The 16,483-nt window shown below is 46.8% G+C and overlaps 1 protein-coding gene across 4 annotated transcripts in view; it reads left to right on the forward strand.

The window, feature by feature from the left end:
* adam9 (ADAM metallopeptidase domain 9) overlaps positions 1 to 16,177 on the forward strand; it is an 85,334-nt gene extending 69,157 nt beyond the window's left edge. The window contains exons 17-23 of one of the 4 annotated variants that reach the window (XM_033013994.1): positions 215 to 295; positions 1,104 to 1,209; positions 3,594 to 3,735; positions 4,794 to 4,848; positions 8,690 to 8,713; positions 13,966 to 14,033; positions 14,195 to 16,177. In XM_033013994.1, coding sequence (XP_032869885.1) covers positions 215 to 295; positions 1,104 to 1,209; positions 3,594 to 3,735; positions 4,794 to 4,848; positions 8,690 to 8,713; positions 13,966 to 14,033; positions 14,195 to 14,252 — 534 coding nt within the window. In that variant the 3' untranslated portion in view covers positions 14,253 to 16,177. The remainder of the gene's footprint in view (positions 1 to 214; positions 296 to 1,103; positions 1,210 to 3,593; positions 3,736 to 4,793; positions 4,849 to 8,689; positions 8,714 to 13,965; positions 14,034 to 14,194) is intronic. The other 3 variants (XM_033013995.1, XM_033013996.1, XM_033013997.1) reach the window with 3 other exon arrangements.
* The last annotated feature ends 306 nt before the right edge of the window (positions 16,178 to 16,483 follow it).

The raw sequence follows: 16,483 nt of genomic DNA on the forward strand, positions 1-16,483 counted from the left end.
TTGATATTTCCACCCTGGGGGAAAAGAGGATAAGTGTCCACCCCACACCTCCCTCACGGCAGTCCCCTCCCGCCACGCTGGGTCCTCCTTTGTTCCGTTCCTCGGCAGCGGCGTCCTCACTTCCACGTGTCCGTCGCTCGGCGCCATCACTGACCGCCGCACCGACCTTTCCGCTGCCTCCTCTCCAGCTAACCTTCGTTTCGTTGTGCCGCAGGTCTGCAAGGATTTCACGTGCGTGGACGTCTCTGTCTTGGACTACGATTGCGATGTAGCGGTGAAATGCAACGGCCACGGTGTAAGTAGGAACTCTTGCCTGAATCAATCCCTCCAATAGCTGTTACTCCAGCTGTTACTCCAGTAAATGATGTGCGGATATTGCTGAATATGATGCGTTCACGTGTGTAAAAGAAAAAAAAAAAAAAAAGTTGCCCTGCACATCTCATAGGAGCAGAATTAGGCCATTCGGCCCATCAAGTCTACTCCACCATTCAATCATGGCTGATCTCTCTCTCCCTCGTAACCCCATTCTCCTGCCTTCCCCCATAACCCCTGACACCCGTACTAATCAAGAATCTATCTCTGCCTTAAAAATATCCACTGACTTGGCCTCAGATCTATTCCTTGGGGCACAGCAGGATGAGGGGGTGATCTTATGGAGGTGTATAAAATCATGAGAGGAATGGATCAGGTAGATGCATAGAGTCTCTTACCTAGAGAGGGTGAATCGAGGACCAGAGGACATAGGTTTAAGGTGAAGGGGAAAAGATTTAATAGGAATCTGAGGGGTAACTTTTTCATACAAAGGGTGTATGGAACAAACTGCCAGAGGAGGTAGTTGAGGCTGGGACTATCCCAACGTTAAAGAAAAGGTTAGACAAGTACATGGATAGGACAGGTTTGGAGGGATGTGGACCAATTGCAGGCAGGTGGGACTAGTGTGGCTGGGACATGTTGGCCGGTGTGGGCAAGTTGGGCTGAAGGGCCTGTTTCCACATTGTATCATTCTATGACCTTGCTGTTGTTCGGAGACCCTTTCACGTACAAAAGGTCTTGCTGGACCGTAGCCCAGAGAGAGTGAGCTGTGTTTTGTTGCTTTTTTGCAGGTGTGCAACAACAATAAGAACTGCCACTGTGCGAAAGGCTGGGCGCCCCCCAACTGCGCCAAAACTGGGAACGGTGGAAGCACCGACAGTGGACCAACCTACGATGGTAACTGAGAGCTTATCACCTTATCGCCAGCTTTACAAACATAGAAAATAGGTGTAGCAGCAGGCCATTCAGCCCTTCGATCGAGCACCACCATTCAATATGATCGCTGCTGATCATCCAGAATCAGTACTCTGTTCCTGTGTTTCTTAGAAACATAGAAAACAGGTTCAGTAGCAGGCCATTCAGCCCTTTGAGCCAGCACCATTCAATATGGTCGTGGCTGATCATTCAGAATCAGTAGCCCTAAGAGCTATATCTAACTCTCTCTTGAAAACATCCAGTGAATTGGCCTCCACTGCCTTCTGTGGCAGGGAATTCCACAACTCTCTGGATGAAAAGGTTTTTCCTCATCTCAGTCTTAAATGGCCTTCCCCTTATTCTTAAATTGTGTATGACCCCTGGTTCTGGACTCCTCCAACATGGGGACCATTTTTTTCCTGCATCTAACCTGTCCAATCCCGTAAGAGTTTTATATGTTTCTATGAGATCCCCTCTCAACCTTCCAAATTCCAGTGAATACAAGCCCAGTCGAACCATTCTTTCATCATATGTCTGTCCCGCCATCCCGGGAATTAACCTGGTTAACCTACGCTGAACTTTCAAATTTGAATCCAAATCCAAAGCAGTGGATTAATCTATTAAACAAATTATGTGGAAATATAACACCACACACACATTTTCATCTTAGAAACACTGTAGATGATTCCAGATTGCTGTGTAATAAAAAAGGAACTGCAAATGCTGGCTTATTCACTTTAGACTTTATTTAGTCTGTTTGTGTAGGAAGGGACTGCAGATGCTGGTTTACACCGAAGATAGACACAAAAAGCTAGAGTAACTCAGCAGATCAGACCCGCTGAGTTATTCCAGCATTTTGTGTCCAATCCTGATTGCTAAAGGCTTGGGCAGCTTCCAAACTTGTGGGGATAGACACAAAATGCTGGAGTAACTCAGCAGGACAGGCAGCATCTCTGGAGCGAAGGAGTGGGTGACGTTTCGGGTCGAGACCCTTCCTCCGTTTGAATGGGTGAACAGCACAAAACGTCACCCATTCCTTCTCTCCAGAGATGCTGCCTGACCTGCTGATTTTCTCCAGCTTTTTGTGTCTATCTTCAGTGTAAACCAGCATCTGCAGTTCCTTCCTGCACCCAGCGGTATGAATATTGATTTATCTTCACTTTAAGTAACCCTGTCTCTCTGTCCCCCCCCCCCCCCCCCCATCCTAGTTCGCCGACTCGCTTCACTATCCGCCTGAATAATTGTACTGATTGAATGCATCATTGTCAACTTCTCTTCCGCTAACAATGAACCGTTCTACGTTTCCTTGATCATCGTCTCCTTTGATCTGTCATTTGCACACCTTACCCGTCCAAAGTCTGAAGACCCGAAACTTGACCCATTCCTTCTCTCCAGAGATGCTGCCTGTCCCGCTGAGTTACTCCAGCATTTTGTGTCCATCTTTACTACAGGCTTATCTGCGTCACTTAAAGGATCGAAATCCAACACTACCACCACCTAGATAGACCAAAAATGCTGGAGTAACTCAGCGGGTCAGACAGCATCTCTGGAGAGAAGGAATAGGTGGCGTTTCAAGTTAAGACCCTTCTTCAGCTACCACTTCCAATAGACAATAGGTGCAGGAGTAGGCCATTTGGCCCTTCCAGCCAGCCAATTTCTTCCCACCTGTTATCGGGCAACTGAGCCGTCCTCTCACCAGCTATAGACTGGTCAGAGATTAGCTACCTTATTCAATGTGATCATGGCTGATCATCCCCAATCAGTACCCCGTTCCTGCCTTCTCCCCATATCCCCTGAATCCGCTATTTTTAAGAGCCCTATCTAACTCTCTTGAAAGCATCTAGAGAACCTGCTTCCACCGCCCTCTGAGGCAGAGAATTCCACAGACTCACCACTCTCTGTGAGAAAAAGTGTTTCCTCGTCTCCGTTCTAAATGGCTTACTCCTTATTCTTGGACTCCCCCAACATCGGGAACATGTTTCCTGCCTCTAGCGTGTCCAAGCCCTTAACAATCTTATATGTTTCAATGAGATTCCCTCTCATCCTTCTAAACTCCAGAGTGTACTAGCCCAGCTGCTCCATTCTCTCAGCATATGACTGTCCCGCCATCCCGGGAATTAACCTTGTAAACCTACGCTGCACTCCCTCAATAGCAATTCCAACAGATCACAGTCTTGAACAATTGTTTTAGAAGGAACTGCAGATGCTGGAACAATCGAAGGTAGACAAAAATGCTGGAGAAACTCAGTGGGTGAGGCAGCATCTGTGGAGCAAAGAAATATTTCGGGTCGAGTCCCTTCTTGAACAATGTTATTAATCTCTGCAAACTAAGTATCTCTCTCTCTCTCTCTCTCCGTTTCTACCAGAAAACGACACCTCGCTACGGGATGGTTTGCTGATTTTCTTCCTGTTGGTCGTGCCACTCATTATCCTGGCAGTATACGTATTTGTCAATAGGAATGAGCTGAAACGAAGATTCCATCGAAGACAAAGCTCGCAACGACACAAGTAAATGTCTTATTCTTTTTTTCACCCTCGACGGCTGGGGGGGGGGGGGAATTTAATTTAGGTTCATTAAATAAACCTGTAATGAATGATTGTAATCTGTAATAGGTGCAGGAGGAGGCCATTCGGCCCTTCGAGCTAGCACCGCCATTCATTGTGATCATGGCTGATCGTCCCCAATCAATAACCCGTGCCTGCCTTCTACCCATATCCCTTGACTCCACTAGCCCCTAGAGCTCTATCTAACTCTCTCTTAAATCAATCCAGTGACTTGGCCTCCACTGCCCTCTGTGGCCGGGAATTCCACAAATTCACAACTCTCTGGGTGAAAAAGTTTTTTCTCACCTCAGTCTTAAATGGCCCCTGATTGTGGACTCGCCCAACATTGGGAATATTTTTCCTGCATCTTGCTTGTCCAGTCCTTTTATAATTTTATATGTTTCTATAAGATTCCCCCTCATCCTTCTAAACTCCAGTGAATACAAGCCTAGTCTTTTCAACCTTTCCTCATATGACAGTCCCGCCATCCCAGGGATCAATCTCGTGATCCTACGCTGCACTGCTTCAATCACAAGGATGTCCTTCCTCAAATTAGGAGACCAAAACTGGACACAATACTCCAGATGTGGTCTCACCAGAGCCCTATACAACTGCAGAAAAATCTTGGTCAGCAGGGGCAAGTTGGGCCGAAGGGCCTGTTTCCATCCTGTATGGCTCTAGGACCCTATGAATTGAACATCTACGAGTAACTGATCAATCAGTATGTTTGGTGTGAAATGATCACTTCTGCTCATCTACACCTCACGCTGCCTCGGCAAGGCCAGCAGCATAATCCCCGGCCTCTCCCTCTTCTCCCCTCGCCCATCAGGCAAGAGGTACAGAAGTGTGAAAACGCACACCTCCAGATTCAGGGACAGTTTCTTCCCACCTGTTATCGGGCAACTGAGCCGTCCTCTCACCAGCTATAGACTGGTCAGAGATTAGCTACCTTATTTAATTTATGAGAATAACTTGCCCTCAGAAGTTGATCAGGTTGTTTAGTCTCACCTTTTGTGTCTTAGACCTGAAAGCTCGGCAGGGCCAGGCGGTGCTTCGAACAGTTCGGCTAAGGAAGGGGTGAGTGAAATGCTACACACATTTACTTTGCTATCTGTTTAGTTTAGCGTAATTTTGAGATACAGCGCGGAAACAGGCCCTTCAGCCCACCGAGTCCATGCAGACCAGCGATCCCCGCACATTAACACTAACCTACACATACTTGTGCCAATTTTAACATTTACCAAGCCAATTAACCTACATACCTGTACGTCATTGGAGTGTGGGAAGAAACTAGAAAACACACGCAGGTCACGGGGAGAACATACAGACACCGTACAGACAAGCACCCGTAGTCGGGATCGAACACGGGTCTGCGATGCTTCAAGCGCTGTAAGGCAGCAACTCTACCGCTGCGCCACCGTGCCGCCCTACCCTTCTGATGTTAACGGGAAACACTGCCTGGGAGATGAGACAGCAAGAATCGCTTTTAAACTCTGGCCTCTGAGAATTATCTGTGCCTTTGTGGACAGACTCACAATGCTGGAGTAACTTAGTGGGACAGGCAGCACCTCTAGAGAGAAGGAATGGGTGACGATTTGGGTCGAGACCCTTCTTCAGACTCGACTCGACCGACGGCTTTGTGGCTGGGTCTGGAGCGTGTCGTGTTAACGTTAATTTCCCATCTGCCTGCCAGCCCCTGTTTGCAAGACTGAGAGAGAACCTCTTCCTCAGCAATGATGGTGACGGGGTGCAGCATTGAAGGGGAGTTGTGCACAAAGATCTTCTGCCCTTGTGCCCGGGTCTCTCTGTCTCAGCAGGTTGAAGGCATCATATTTAAAACGTAGACACAAAATGCTGGAGTAACTCATCTCCCTGTGCTGCCTGACCTGCTGAGTTACTCCAAAGTGATGTTGCCTGACCCACTGAGTTACTCCAAAGAGAGATCCTGCCTGACCCGCTGAGCTACTCCAGCAGTTTGCGTCTGTTTTTGGTGCAAACCAGCATCTGCAGTTCCTTCTTACTTATATAAAAAAATATCCTGGTGTTGCCTAGAAATTCATGCACCGTCAGCAAGGTTAAATGCATTACTTCTTCACATGAAAGTGCTACACTCTGCCTCGACAACTCATTCTCTTGAAGTCAATGGTGTGCCCCTGAGCAGGGCTACGCAGAGGCACAGCTGGGAACTGTGGGGCGTGTGTGCTACCAATTGGTGAATATGTACCGGGTAGTACAAGTGGAATGACTACAACAGCATTTAAAAGGCATTTGGACATAGAAACATAGAAAATAGGTGCAGGAGTAGGCCATTCGGCCCTTCGAGTCTGCACCGCCATTCAATATGATCATGGCTGATCATCCAACTCAGTATCCCGTACCTGCCTTCTCTCCATACCCCCTTATCCCCTTAGCCACAAGGGCCACATCTAACTCCCTCTTAAATATAGCCAATGAACTGGCCTCAACTACATTCTGTGGCAGAGAATTCCACAGATTCACCACTCTGTGTGTGAAAAATATTTTTCTCATCTCAGTCCTAAAAGACTTCCCCCTTATCCTTACAGTGACAAGTGCTTCTTACAGGAAAGGTTTAGAGGGGTATGGGTTGAATGCATGCAGGTGGGACAAGCAGGGATGAGGCATCTTGGTCAGCATGGACAAGCTGGGCTGAAGGGCCTGTTTCTGTAAATAGGCCATTCTACGGCCCAACGTCCACGCCGAACGACAATCTATCCTCTCCTCCACACTAGGGGGCAGTTTACAGGAGCAAATTAACCTACACACCCCCACATCTTTTGAATTTTGGAGATAAACAGAGCACCTGGAGAAAACCCACATGGTCACGGGGAGAACGTACAAGCTCCATTCAGAGAGCATCCACAGTCAGATCGAACCCGGGTCTCTGGCACTGTGAGGCAGCAACTCTACCGCTGTGCCACTGTGCCATCCCAACCCCCCTGTGACCACGTGGGTTTCCTCCGGGTGCTCCGGTTTCCTACCACATCCCAAAGGCGTGCGGGTTTGTAGGTTGACTGGCCTCCGTAACCTGTCCCTTGTGTGTCAGGAGTGGATGAGAAAATGGGATGTCAGAGGACTAGTGTGAGCGGGTGGACCGCTCGGTGTGGACGCTGGCAGCCGTAGGGGCCAACTTCCGTGCTGTAAATCCACACAAAACTAAACAAAACATTGTCTCAAAAAGATTTCCCATTCAAACTCCTCACCTCCCTTCCCCACCAACTAACAAATCAACATGAGTAATGTGACCTCTCGTCTCCAATCTGTTTTGCCTGCTCATTTAATTCCATGTGGTTCCATTGCTCATGATGTGGTGATATGTAACAAAGTATAACTGCAGGACGTTTACTACGCTTAGGGAGGGGAGAGGTGAGTTCAGCGTTGGACCTTTCCATCATGAGGGTTGCCAACTGTCCCGTATCTTAAGGGGTTGGACAGGCTAGATGCAGGAAGATTGCTCCCGATGTTGGGGAAGTCCAGGACAAGGGGTCACAGCTTAAGGATAAGGGGGAAATCCTTTAAAACCAAGATGAGAAGAACCTTTTTCACACAGAGAGTGGTGAATCTCTGGAACTCTCTGCCACAGAGGGTAGTCGAGGCCAGTTCATTGGCTATATTTAAGAGGGAGTTAGATGTGGCCCTTGTGGCTAAGGGGATCAGAGGGTATGGAGAGAAGGCAGGTACGGGATACTGAGTTGGATGATCAGCCATGATCATATTGAATGGCGGTGCAGGCTCGAAGGGCCGAATGGCCTACTCCTGCACCTAATTTCTATGTTTCTATGTATTAGCCGGGACATCCCGAATATTGGGTTTGTCCTATACGGGACCGCCCTTGTCCCGTATTTGACTGCTACTACTCGTGTCGAGGGGACTGTCTGGTCAGAGCGCCACGCCTGGTCCCACCTTTCCCGTCCCGACGTAGTGCAACAGCAGCACCTCGCCCGTGGCCCCGTCAGTCGGCAGCAGCAGGTGCAGGAGCAGGCCATTCGGTCCTTCGAGCCAGCACCGCCATTCAATATGATCATGGCTGATCATCCACAATCAGTACCCCGTTCCTGCCTTCCCGTCATATCCCCTGCCTCTGCTACCATTAAGAGATCTACCTAACTCTCTCTCGAAAGTCTAGAAAGCATCCAGAGAATTGGCTTCCACTGCCTTCTGAGACAGAGAATTCCAGATTCACAACTCTCTGTGTGAAAACGTTTTTCCTCATCTCCGTTCTAAATGGCCCACCCCTTATTCTTAAACTGTGGCCCCTGGTTCTGGACTCCCCCAACATCGGGACATGTTTCCTACCTCTAGCGTGTCCAAACCTTTAATAATTTTATATGTTTCAATAACATCCACTCACATACTTCTAAATTCCAGAATATACAAGCCCAGCTGCTCCATTCTATCAACATATGACAGTCCCGCCATCGCAGGAATTAACCTTGTGAACCTACGCTGCACCCCCTCAATAGCAAGAATGTCCTTCCTCAAATTTGGAGACCAAAACTGTACACAATACTCCAGGTGTGGTCTCAGTAGGGCTGTCCGACCTTCGGACCTTTGCTTACCGCTGTCACCACCACCCCTCCTTCTGATGGCCGATCATCGGTTCATGAGTTGGATGGGGTGCCGAACTTTGCGGCCCAGGCCAAAACTCCTCAGCTGGCCCGCCGGCTGGTCTTTGTGTGCAGTCCAGCACCCGGGCCAGCTCATCATTCACCTGCAGCCACGGTCGAGTCGGTCAACGAATTGCCGTCGGGAATTTGTCCCTGATTTTGACCTTTTGTCCCTTATTTGGGAGTGAGAAAATTGGCAACCCTACTCCATCACTCCCCCTTGGATGTTTTAGGACTTGTTGTTTTGCTCTTTGAGGTGTAGCAATAATATTTTTTTATTTTAAAAACACCAGGTCCAGTTCTTGCCAGACCAACAGGTAATTTGTCTTCATGAATCCTCAGGGAAAGCTCGTGGGATGTTCGCAGAGCTGATGTACCGCCCGCCTGCTTTGGCTTTTTATGAAATGTTGCTGCAGGGAGGTGGAAACTTTGTTTAAAAAAAAAACATGCACAAAGTTCCCCTGCATTCTATGTGGAAATTTGCCTTGAAATGGACCCGTCAAACATTTAGCTGCATTTATTATCAAGTAGAAGCAGGCCACATTTACACATGGGGCGTGATAAAAATCTCTGTCAAATTCGGCGTGAAGTGCATTTCCTTTCTAACTACATTTTTTTAAACTAATTCTTTTTTTTGCGGATGCAATTGCAACGACTGCAACAGGCCTTTGTGGCTGTAGCTGGGACTTTGAAAATGGTGACCAACCTTGGCGACCCTTGTATTTGGACTCAGTGGGCTGATTCTGTACTTAATCGGGCTAAGGGGAGAACGTTCTGGATGTGGAGAGGATGATTCCATCAGTGGGAGAGCCTCTGAATTAAAGGACGTTCTTTTAGGAAGGAGGTGAGGAGACATTTCTTTAGTCAGACGGTGGTGAATCTGTGGAAGTCTTTGCCACAGAAGGCTGTGGAGGCCAAGTCAGTGGATATTTTTAAGGCAGAGATAGATAGATTCAGGAATAGTACAGGTGTCAGAGGTTATTGGGCGAAGGCAGGAGAATGGTTAGAAGGGAGAGATAGATCAGCTGTTAATGAATTGCAGAGTAGACTTGATGGGCCAAATTCTACTCCTGTTCCTTATGACCTATGCACGGCAATACTTACAGATCTGTATGCAAAGAAAATAATTCCACTGTACCTTGGTACACGTAATCATAAAGAACCATTTCATTGCAATTGTTCACAGTGTGGGGCTGACAAATACTGGAGATGAATGTACTTGAAAGATATTTGACGACTGTGTCCCTACCCAACAGCTGAGGCTGTTATTGAAAACTTTAAAACACACCACAAAGATCAGATAAGGAAATCCAAGGATTTATTTAAAGAGCCTCAAATAGAACAGTCATTGCGAACAGTTAAACTAGACTGTTCCCCGAACAAAGATAGATATGATCTTTAGAAAGTTTTTCCCTTTGTAGTTTTTGCATTATTAGCCCTAAGGTTTAAGGTGAAGGGGAAAGGTGAGGGGTGACTTTTTCACACTTTTTCACACAAAGGCTGCAGAAAGGGTGCAGCTTGAGTGTACAGAACGAGCTGCCAGAAGAGGTAATTAAGGCAGTGACTATCCCAGCATTGAAGAAACAGTTGGACAGGTATATCGGTAGGACAGGTTTGGAGGGACATGGGCCAAACGCAGACAGGTGGGACTACTGTAGCCGGGACGTGGGCAGGTTGGGCGGAAGGCCTGTTTCCACGCTGTATCACTCTGTTTACTATGACTCTACAGCAGATTTCACACTGGGACCTCAGCATTCCTTTCTTCAGAATGATCTAACAACAGTGCCCAATCATGCACCTCCCACAGACACAGAGCAACAAACACAACTCAATCCAATGTTCATGGCAGCATCACACGTGCCCTGTAACCTTTTAACCGTTTGATTACTTTACGATTTCCATTTGCCCTTTTACAAGGCAGGCAAATTCGGAGAACTTTGTGTTTTGTACAAAAGTTTGAATCTCAGATAAAAGCAGAAAATTGCCAAAGCCAGACGTGAAGGGCGGAACAGAAATAATATTTTGGGTCCATGGCCCTTCATCTGAATTGTTTCTGACAGCCCTGATGAGTAAATGCCGGCCTTTTCTGCTTCTATTCCAGATTTGAAGCATCTGCATTTGTTTTGTGCTTTGCTGCTTTGAATCAATTTTGCGTGCTGCTAATGGTCCATGAGTTCACCTTTAACAGTCACAGCATCTACATGGTGCCATGCGGGTGGCTGTCAGAGCCAAAAAAAATTTGAATGCCTTTGGGCAGATGGAAGAAAATCTTGTAACAATACCCTCAGGAGGAATTGTACGATGCTGTTACTGTGCCTGCTCGTCTATTGTGCATCCAATCAGCTAACCTCTGCCTAGATATTTATCCCTGGCCACTAATGTTAAACGTAATAGAACTGAATATCAAAGACCAAGTATAATGCACTGTCACTTCCAGTGCGGTAAACCCTCATTATCACAAACCTCTTTATAATGGATTATGGTTATAGTGGTTTCTTTAAGAAGACACTGTGGAGGTCATTGAAATTGACGAGACCATAGGAATTGACAAGCCTATTGCCAAGGTCATTGAAATTGGCAAGGCATTGACGGTGACAAGGCCATTGAAATTGACAAGGCCATTGAAATTGACACGGCCATTGAAATTGACACGGCCGTTGAAATTGTCAAGGACATTGAAATTGACAAGGTCATTGAAATTGACAAGGTATTGACGGTGACAAGGATATTGAAATTGACAAGAGCGTTGAAATTGACAAGAGCGTTGAAATTGACAAGAGCGTTGAAATTGGACAAGGCCGTTGAAATTGTCAAGGCCGTTGAAATTGACAAGGCCGTTGAAATTGACAAGGCCGTTGAAATTGACAAGGCCATTGAAATTGTCAAGGCCATTGAAATTGACAAGGCATTGACGGTGACAAGGATATTGAAATTGACAAGCCATTGACGGTGACAAGGACATTGAAATTAACAAGGCCATAGAAAATGACAAGGCATTGAAATTGGGCATGACTTTGATCAGCACTTAACTATTAAACAATGTATTAAACAGCCTTTAGTATTTTTACCTTGCAGTAACAAAAATCTTTTTATAGTTGTTAAGAACCTTGTACACTCAACAGGTTAGTGTCTTCAGAATGAGAAATGGAGTTAGTTGAAGGTGGATGGCCTTTCACCTTGAACTCTGTGCGGGCACTTTGGTCGTGGGAGTCTCAGTTAGAGCGGGACAGGGTGTCCACACCCTGTTACACCGCCTGTTTTGCTCTCAGTCTCTGACTGTGGGAACCAGCAGCAGAAGCAACGGCGGTCAAGGTAATGCCAGGTGGCCTTCTTGCGCCCACTGCGCTCCCTGTGGTGATAGATGTCCCGCTGGGCTCGCAGTGACGAGGCTCCAGGATTCTGACCAGCGCTACAACCCACTGATGCCAATGGAGAAAAACCCTTACTCGGTTATAGCGGGCAATTGGCATGAACGGCACCATTCCCCCAGTGTCCATTACAACGGTAACACATGCAATTAAACGCCCCCCCCCCCCCCCGGTCCATTATAACAAGGGTCTACTGTAACACACACCATCCCCCCCAATGGCCCATTATAACAAGGGTTTACTGTAACACACACCCCTCCCCCACCCCCATGGCCCATTATAACAAGAGATTACAGTAACACACACCAATCCCCACCGCCATTGTCCATTGTAACAAGGGTTTACTATACTGACACCAGTTTCCACCACATGGTCTGTTATAACAAGGGTCTACTGTAACATACACTAATTCTCCCTCCCTGTGGCCCATTATAACGAGAGTTTACTATTTAATATACTTCTATCAGCTCTCCCCACAACCTCCAGAGATCCAGAGAAAAGGATCCAAGTTTGTTCACCATCTCATTACAGCTAATTTCATGTAATCCAGGCAGCATTCTGGTTAAGTGTAGAAACTGGGAACTGCAGCTTTCTGGTGAACATCCTCTGCAATCTCTCCAAAGCCTCGACTTCTTCCTGTAATGAGGTATCCAGAACTGCACGCTATATTCCAAATGCAGACCAACCCACGTCCTATGTAGCTGCATCATGACTTCCTGACTCTTATACTTAATGCCCCGAATAATGAAGGCGCGCATACCCTACACCTTCTCTACCACTCTATCTACTTGTATTACCACTTACAGGGAGCTATGGACTTGGACCCAAAGATTCCACCGCAATTTAACGTATACTTTCCCCTTATATTTAAATCTGCCTGCATTTGACCCATATCCCACTAAACCTGTCCTACCCGCGTACCTGTCGAAATTTTTCGTATAAGTCGTGATAGTACCTGCCTCAACTACCCACCTCTGGCAGTTCGTTCCATACACTCACAACCATTTGTGTAAAACGTTGCCCCTCCAGTTCCTATTAAATCTTTCCCCCCTCACCTTAAACCTATGTTCTCTGGTTCTCGATTCCCCTACTCAGGCAAGAGACTCTGCGTTTTTCCGATCTATTCATCTCATGATATTGTACACCTCTATGATATAAGATTACTGGGAGTGATTTTTGTTTGCATGTTGCAGTCCTGAGTCAAAAAATTGTCAAGCTGGAAAGGGTTTAGAGAAGATTTACGATGTTTTGCCAGTACTCGAGGGTCTGAGCTATAGGGAGAGGTTGAGCAGGATAGGACTCTATTCCTTGGAGCGCAAGAGGCTGAGGGGTGATCTTATAGAGGGGTATAAAATAATTCGAGAACCAGAGGACATAAGTTTAAGATGAAGGAGATAAGATTTAATAGGAATCTGAGGGACATTCTTGCTATTGAGGGAGTGCATCGTAGGTTCACAAGGTTAATTCCCGGGATGGCGGGACTGTCATATGCTGAGAGAATGGAGCAGCTGGACTTGTACATTCTAGAGTTCAGAAGGATGAGAGGAGATCTCATTGAAACATGTAAGATTGTTAAAGGTTTGGACACGCTAGAGGCAGGAAACATGTTCCCGATGTTGGGGGAGTCCAGAACCAGGGACCACAGTTTAAGAATAAGGAGTAAGCCATTTAGAACGGAGACGAGGAAACACTTTTTCTTACAGAGAGTGGTGAATCTGTGGAATTCTTTGCCTTAAAGGAGGCAGGTTGGATGCTTTCAAGAGAGAGCTAGATAGGGTTCTTAAAAATAGCGGCGTCAGGGGATATGGGGAGAAGGCAGGAACGGGGTACTGATTGGGGATGATCAGCCATGATCACATTGAATGGCGGTGATGGCTCGAAGGTCCAAATGGCCTACCCCTGCACCTATTGTCTATTGAGGGGTAACTTTTTCACACAAAGGGTGGTGGGTGTATGTAACGAGCTACCAGAGGAGGTAGTTGAGGCAGGGACTATCCCAACATATAAGAAACAATTAGACAGGAACATGGATAGGACAGGTTTGGAGGGACATGGGCCAAATGCTGGCAGGTGGGACTAGTGCAGATGGGACATGTTGGTCGGTGTGGGCAAGTTGGGCCGAAGGGCATGCTTCCACGCTGTATCACTCGATGACTCTATGACTCAATCTAGTTCGTTCATTGATTTTATTTTCTTGTCAGCAGGTTGGTCCAACAAGAACAGCAGTGCCAACATACATAGCTAGACCATCACAGCTTTCGCCATCCAGGTACGTGGCTTCCTTATCACCCGCTGAGTTACTCCGGCACTTTGCGGCGCTCGTTTTAAGCTGAACAATTGATCTATTCCAACAATCGAACAAATCTGAGCATTGCAATAAATGTATGCTGATTCTACTGAAACCTCTTCTTTCCATTGCTTTAATTCCAGGCCACCGCCCCCTCGACCCGCGCCTTCAAGACCGGTGTACCCGCCCCAGAGGGTATAGAGTACTGTTAAACTTGCACTGTATCTACCCTGTACAGATAGTTCTATGATCAATGCTCTGTATACTCTCCTCCTGCCCTGCTTCCCGAGTGTCGACTGACTATTCTACCTGAGCCAGATAAATCAGTGGTGTTTTTTTTAAATTCCTGCACCGTACATTCTTCGCTTCACAGCTCCTCGAACAAACTGCGTGTGCGGTTCCCAATCACGGAAGGACGTTGCAACTGAATACCTCCGACTCGGCTTTTCTTTGTCGCTCGCGATCGTCTGAAGTGCGTGTGATTTACGCTTTTACTCACTTACCAAGAAGCGCCCGATGTCTCAGCATTCAAAACACTCGCTCATAGTCACCAGCCATCACATGCCTGAGTGCCCAGCAATGCGTGGAACAGAACAGTCCATTATTACTGACGACTAATTTATTTTACGAGTCACGAAGATTGCAACGCGTGATAGCTATCAGCTGGACGACACGCTCTTATTCCGACTCCAGACATCCAGCTTCTACAATGCCCTTCCACTATCACTCTCCATCTTCTGTTCGTGGCAGTAATCTTCCTGATCTGTATGCAAAGAAAGAACCTCACTGCACCTTGGTACACGTGATCATATAGAACCATTGAAGTGTTGGGCGCACAATGTTGTGGCGGCCTCTGGTGCGAGACTCTCCCACCAGTGGAAACATCCCCTCCACACCCACTCTATGCAGGCCTTGCACTATTCGGTAAGATGCTGGAATCTTGAACAAAATGCAGAGTGCTGGAGGAACTCAGCGGGACAGGCAGCATCTGTGGAGGGAAGTGGACAGACGCCATTTGGGGTCATCAGACTGGGTTAAAAGTTAATCCCTCGTTACACAGTGGTGGCTAGCTGTAAAATGAACCTAGTTGTGCAAATGAATTCTGCACATGAATTTGGCACCTCATTTGCAGCGATGTGGAGCATTTCATTTTACTAGCATTTTCTCTCAATTACTTTAAGTTTCATACTGTGTGGAGAGGCCAATTCTGGGCCAGATGTGCTGAGGGTTCTTTATAACCCCTTGCACTTTGTGTCACAAACCACATGCTATTTGCTTCCACCAAAAATGCGCGTTGCCGAGTTCAGATGAGTGTGATATTTGCAAAAGTCATGTCCATGCCAATGGACAAATTCCACCTCCAATACATTATGTCCACAACGCGATGACCAAGGGTTTGTACTCAATTGATCGGTAATTCGGAGAGGGGTCCACTACCGATTTTCCGGCAACTGGCGGTCCGGCGCTTCCTTTGATCCGTACAAAATTCCGAGAGCGCACTTGAAATCCCCCCCCCCCCCTCCGCAGAAGTCCCCCCAAAAGTGGGGTGCTTAGGCTGGGTGAGGCGGCCGACCTCTACCTCATCGGCACTTCCGCACATATCACCAGGCCGAATTTGCCCCCTTGCGACCGGGGCTCTGGAACTCTAACCCGGCCAGAGCCAGCGGATCTGTTCCCATAACCGACATTGGGAGTCGGTATCTCGCCACCCCCTCCCCCCCCCCCGGCGGCAAGTTCCGGTATCCGTGGACTCCTCTCAGAGGCCGTGACCTCTGTTGTTCCAGCAAAAACAGTTAATCCAGAAAGGCTCTGGAACCTTGGCAATTTCAATGCCGTCAATTTCAATGCCTTGTCAATTTCTATGCCTTGTCAATTTCAGTGGAAAATCAGTGGTGGACCTGTACTGACACAGACACGTGCTGTAAAGCCAAATAGTCTGAATCTACAACAAGGAAATAAATGACACTGTGATTTGGGATTTGGTTATACCCAGTGTTATTGCTTGAACCCCATTGAACTATGTTTAGTCAATATTATTACAGCCCAGATCCATGTAAAAAAAACTTACGCTGTGACTATTTCTTAATTAAAAAATGAATTGATCATCTGCTGTTCAAAAAATGATACCCAGTCAGTGATGCTTTGAAATCTGTAGTTGTTAAACTGATATTGTTCCAGTGCTTGCACAGACTGTAGGATTAACCATGGGCTGGAAGCTGACACAATAATTTGCTATTTGTGGGTTCCCGCAACACACATTGAACAGAGAAACATTTAATTTCTATTAAATGTGCAAATGTCAGATAAACAACAGTCTAAATTTTATTACAATAAACCCTCGATATTACAGACCTCTTTATAATAGATGATGTCTTCAAGAACACATGCTGCTAGTTTCAATGTGGAGGCTATTGAAATTAACAAGGCATTGA

Source organism: Amblyraja radiata, chromosome 39 (assembly GCF_010909765.2).
Source record: "Amblyraja radiata isolate CabotCenter1 chromosome 39, sAmbRad1.1.pri, whole genome shotgun sequence".
Lineage (NCBI taxonomy): Eukaryota > Metazoa > Chordata > Chondrichthyes > Rajiformes > Rajidae > Amblyraja > Amblyraja radiata.